General features: G+C 39.9%; 1 protein-coding gene across 1 annotated transcript; it reads left to right on the forward strand.

The window, feature by feature from the left end:
* The first annotated feature begins 1,161 nt into the window (after positions 1 to 1,161).
* Positions 1,162 to 4,503, forward strand: LOC127773104 (putative transcription factor bHLH107). The gene is made up of 3 exons (XM_052299121.1): positions 1,162 to 1,374; positions 1,466 to 1,806; positions 3,833 to 4,503. The coding sequence occupies exons 2-3, from the start codon at positions 1,516 to 1,518 to the stop codon at positions 4,340 to 4,342; spliced, it is 801 nt and encodes a 266-aa protein (XP_052155081.1). The 5' UTR covers positions 1,162 to 1,374; positions 1,466 to 1,515; the 3' UTR covers positions 4,343 to 4,503.
* The last annotated feature ends 324 nt before the right edge of the window (positions 4,504 to 4,827 follow it).

Here is a 4,827-nt window from a genome sequence, read left to right on the forward strand (position 1 = left end):
AACCATTCGTCTTATTAAAAAGATTGCATAATTAATATTTGTTTTGTTGTTACTTAGGTTATCACTAAAGGTATTTTAAACACAAATTTACATATTTACACAGAAATTTTAAAATAAGACAAATAGTGAATATGTATGTGGTGCTCATGAAAAAAAAAACAGTGACATCATCTATTAAAACCAGAGAGAGTAATTTCTCCTCATGTTAATTCCGATTCTATATATTTATGCAACTTTCAGACATGCCTCTTGCTATACTATATATATTGCAAAATTTGTCCCATGTACATTAACCATCCGCTTTAAGATGTATCAAGCATTTTTTTTAAATAAACAAGAGAAATAAATAAATGCCTCGAAGCCGATGCCCTGCTTTTTCACGTGGCAAACCGAAAGCAAGAACAAAAGGGACCGACAAGTGGGTCCTACTTACCAATGACTATTCATCATATTATTATTATATTAAAAAAATCCAGCCGAGAATGAAAACAGAAGGATTAATGAATTAACCACGTGCGCAAAATCACACGTTGGAACCTGTGGCGAAGGAAGCATCCAAGAGAGTTCCTGTGTGAAGCCGCAAAGCGATCCTAGTGTGAAACCAAATGGCGGCTGGCTGTCACTGTTGGATTTGGATCTCACTGTTCAACTGTCCTAACCTAGCTAAGCTAGCCATTTGTTTGTCACTGATTTGATTAGTATAACTAGCCAATTGATCTAATTGCGTGCCTTAATCACCACCATGTAATCCTACTCATCAGTCACACCCGTACGTGCGTGTGTTCTTAATTAAATCATTCAGATGCAGAAAGACCCCTGCTTTTCAGGCAATGATGCCAAGAAAGAAGTCTCAGTTGGACAGCAGGCTTGCATTTGCCAAGCTTACAAAATTCAGTTATCTCAGACTAATTAAGTAGTAGTTAATCCTCCTCCAAACTCATGATAGTCCCTAGGTAGTGACTAATTGAAATTTAGTAGTATATGATATGATGTGAGCTATCCCTGAATAGTCCAAAGGAGCATCACCTAGTGGGGATCAAATGTGGAAAAAGAATGCACCTAGGTGTACATGTCATTGTGTGTTTGTGGTTGGTTGGCCAATAATGAATTGAAACACATGCACATATATATAGATAGATCATCTATACATAGATATATCATGAGGTGAGATATGATCTGATCATCCTGGTCTGACGAGCATATCCATCTATCCTACAATTAACAAATTAATGTGGTGAGGGCCTGCAGGCTTCTGTTCTTCTTCCTTTTGCAGCAGTTTAAGTACCCCCTCTTATTAGCTTCTCTTCAGCCCTCACTTCACTTCACTCTTCATTGCTATTCTTGCACCGACAGAAATAATCGAACCTCATATAGGTATCTATATATGTTTAATTACAGTGCTAATTACTTCATCATTTTCTTGTTCTTGAAGGTCGAATTAACAGTCTACTGATTCTTCTTGCAGCATTATTGAGTTAATCGTCATTAATTCATATAGTTGAGGATTTTGGATAGATGGCTGCATGCCAGCAGCAGATTTGGCAAGAAGGGAAGCAGCAGCAGCATCTGCACCACGGTGGCTATGATGATCTTTCTTCAGTGTACAGAGGCACGGTTGTGCTGCCACGGCGGCAGGGCGGCCTGGCGCCGGAGCCGCCGCCGCCGCCGCCGTCATCGTCGTCGGGGAGGAGCGCGGCGGCTCAGGCGACGGCGATGAGGATCCACAGCGAGGCTGAGAGGCGGCGGCGGGAGAGGATTAATGCTCACCTGGCTACACTGAGGAGGATACTCCCTGATGCTAAGCAGGTCTGAAAAAACCCTCTCCTAATCATGTTGTTTCAGAGTTCTGAGCAGATAGCCTAATGACATGAGAAAGTCATTTTTGGCTCTTAAAGGGACCTCTACTCTTTTTTTTATCTCATCCAAATAGTTATAAATTATTTTAAACGTTCCATCTTTTCGTTTATACTTATACTTATCAGCCAAAATTTAATTTTTCAATCTTAAATTTGGAGTTGATTTTAGAGTTTTTTCATCGAAGTTTTTTTTTTCAGCTTTTACTTTTAGGTCGATAAGAACACGTATATAAAAGTTCATTCACAAATTATTTTTTATTTACAAATATGTTGTTTGGCTTATTCTTTCAATCAGACTTGCTGTAGGTGCAGAATAGTTGGATTAACAAATTAATGCAATTTGTACACCTAGGGAACAAAACTTCTAAAAAAGAATGATGAGTTCAGTCTCTGAAACCATTATAACTGTCGTTCATACTCCCTCCCTTTTATGTTGATTTTTTTCACTAGTAATCTTTTTAAAGTTCGTTCATGCTTATAGAAAAAGAGTATAGCAATATGACACAAAACAAATATATTATCAAAATAAATTAAATGTTAGTTTTAATAAAACTAATTTGGTATTGTAGATGTTGTTAAATTTTTCTATAAATTTAATTAAATTAAGGAAAGTTTGACTAGAAAAAAATCAAAATTGACTTATAGTATAAAAGGAAGGTTTATTTAATTAAGTATATTTTCTTGGCATATTTCAGACCGATAATGATGCCCGTTGGGCGATCGGGCGGGGGAGGAGAAATCGGGCGCTCCACCACCCCATGCACGCGCGCTCCCCTCCCCTGGCCCACCACGTGTCCACACACACAACTCTATTGCAACAAATTACCCATATATTTTGGAAACTCTCTATTAAGAGAATTTGGTTTATTTTTTGTTCCACCAAAAATGTTTCATCTAGTGTACTCACAATGTTTCACTATGTATAGATCTAATGTTGCAGTGAACGAAATATTCCATTGCAACAAAAACACATATATTTTGGAAACCCCTATTAAGGGAATTTGATTTACTTTTTGTTCCACCAAAAAATGTTTCACCTAGTGTACTCACAATGTTTCACTATGTATAGATCTAATGTTGCAGTGAACTGAAACATTCTTTCGCTATTTGCTGAAACATTGTTTTTATATAAGGTGAAACAACACCCAATTTAAACGAGTGAAACATTTTCAATCTACTTAGTGAGACAATTCCGATATACCTGCTAGAACATCATGCAACATTTAAAAAAAAATTCAATAATAAGCTAAATTTTTTTCGTTGGAATATATATCCATGGGTCTTGTTTTGAAGATTTAATTGCAATGAATTTAATGGTGCAATCGGATCATGATTTGGATAAGTAATTTAAGAGAAAAATCAGTTTAAAGTAGTTTTGCACGTAAATCGGGTGCTGACGTCAGCATGACGTCAGCGCCCGATTTTTCTCCAAATCGTCGGGCGCCCGAGCCGTAGGCAGCCCACTGTAGCCACAAAGTTAAAACTAGGGCCCCTTTGAATCTTAGGAATGAAAAAACAGATGAATACGAAAAACACAGGATTCTGACAGGAATACAATTGTAAAACAGAGGATTACAAAATACAGGAATGGCCGTTTGATTGGACCACAGGAAAAACGCAGGAATCAGATAAGAGAGATAGACTCAGAGGAAATGTTCCAAGAGGTTAGACCTCTGGCTAACTTTCCTCCAAAATATGCATAGGATTACCCATTCCATAGGAATTTTAAAGGATCGGATAGGATTCAATCCTTTGTTTTAGAGGCCTTCATAGGATTTTTTTTCCGTAGAATTCAAAATTCCTACATTTTCTCTACAAATCAAAGGGGCCTAAGTGATCAGCAACATGTCGTGGTTCTTATAACTATGGTTTGGTTTTTCTTAAGATAATGGGGAAAATATAATTGGTTTAAATTTATTTTCCAGGAAAAAAACTAAAATGTTAACACTATATCTACTGTATCATTTCGTTTACAGATGGACAAGGCCACCTTGCTAGCCAGCGTGGTGAACCAAGTGAAGCACCTCAAGACGAGAGCCACCGAGGCCACCACGCCGTCGACGGCGGCGACCATCCCACCGGAGGCCAACGAGGTGACCGTCCAATGCTACGCCGGCGGCGAGCACACCGCGGCCGCGCGCACCTACGTCCGCGCCACCGTCAGCTGCGACGACCGGCCGGGCCTCCTCGCCGACATCGCCGCCACGTTCCGCCGCCTCCGGCTGCGGCCGCTGAGCGCCGACATGAGCTGCCTCGGCGGCCGGACGCGGCACGCCTTCGTGCTCTGCAGGGAGGAGGAGGAGGAGGATGCTGCGGCGGAGGCGAGGCCTCTCAAGGAGGCCGTGAGGCAGGCGCTGGCCAAGGTGGCGTTGCCGGAGACGGTGTACGGCGGCGGCGGCAGGAGCAAGAGGCAGAGGCTGATGATGGAGTCGCGTTACTCGACGGCGGTCGTGCACACGCACGCGGATCCTCTGCAGTATTGCTAGTACAATAGTCGTTAGTGACAGGTGAACATGGTCTAATTAGGGAAAATATACGGCGGATTGAAAAATGGATGTATGAAATTCGAATCTGTTATCATAAGTAAAAATTTTACTCGTAGATTTATTTATGAGTAAAAATTTTATGGAGATGTGAATCAATCTCAGACATGTATTTTTCGATTTAATAGTAGTTTCTAGGTTTTCAATTCATATGTGATTTGCATTGTATATTTTCCCTAGAGAATCCTAGTATGGCACCAGCAATAACGTTGAGAATCCTCATCGATTTGGCACAGTAGTTTTGTTCGGTGCATTTTGCTGTTGTCAGAGTTTCTATGTTATTTATAGGCATATCAATTTGAAACTTAAAAAAATATCATAACAAGAAATGAAATGTTCCATGTGAAATTCGTGCATTCCAAGCTGAATTATTTATTAGAGAAAAAACAGTAGCTTCCAAGCTGAATTTGTTTGTTTGTTTATAGCCT

The sequence above is a fragment of the Oryza glaberrima genome, chromosome 5, assembly GCF_000147395.1.
Source record: "Oryza glaberrima chromosome 5, OglaRS2, whole genome shotgun sequence".
Lineage (NCBI taxonomy): Eukaryota > Viridiplantae > Streptophyta > Magnoliopsida > Poales > Poaceae > Oryza > Oryza glaberrima.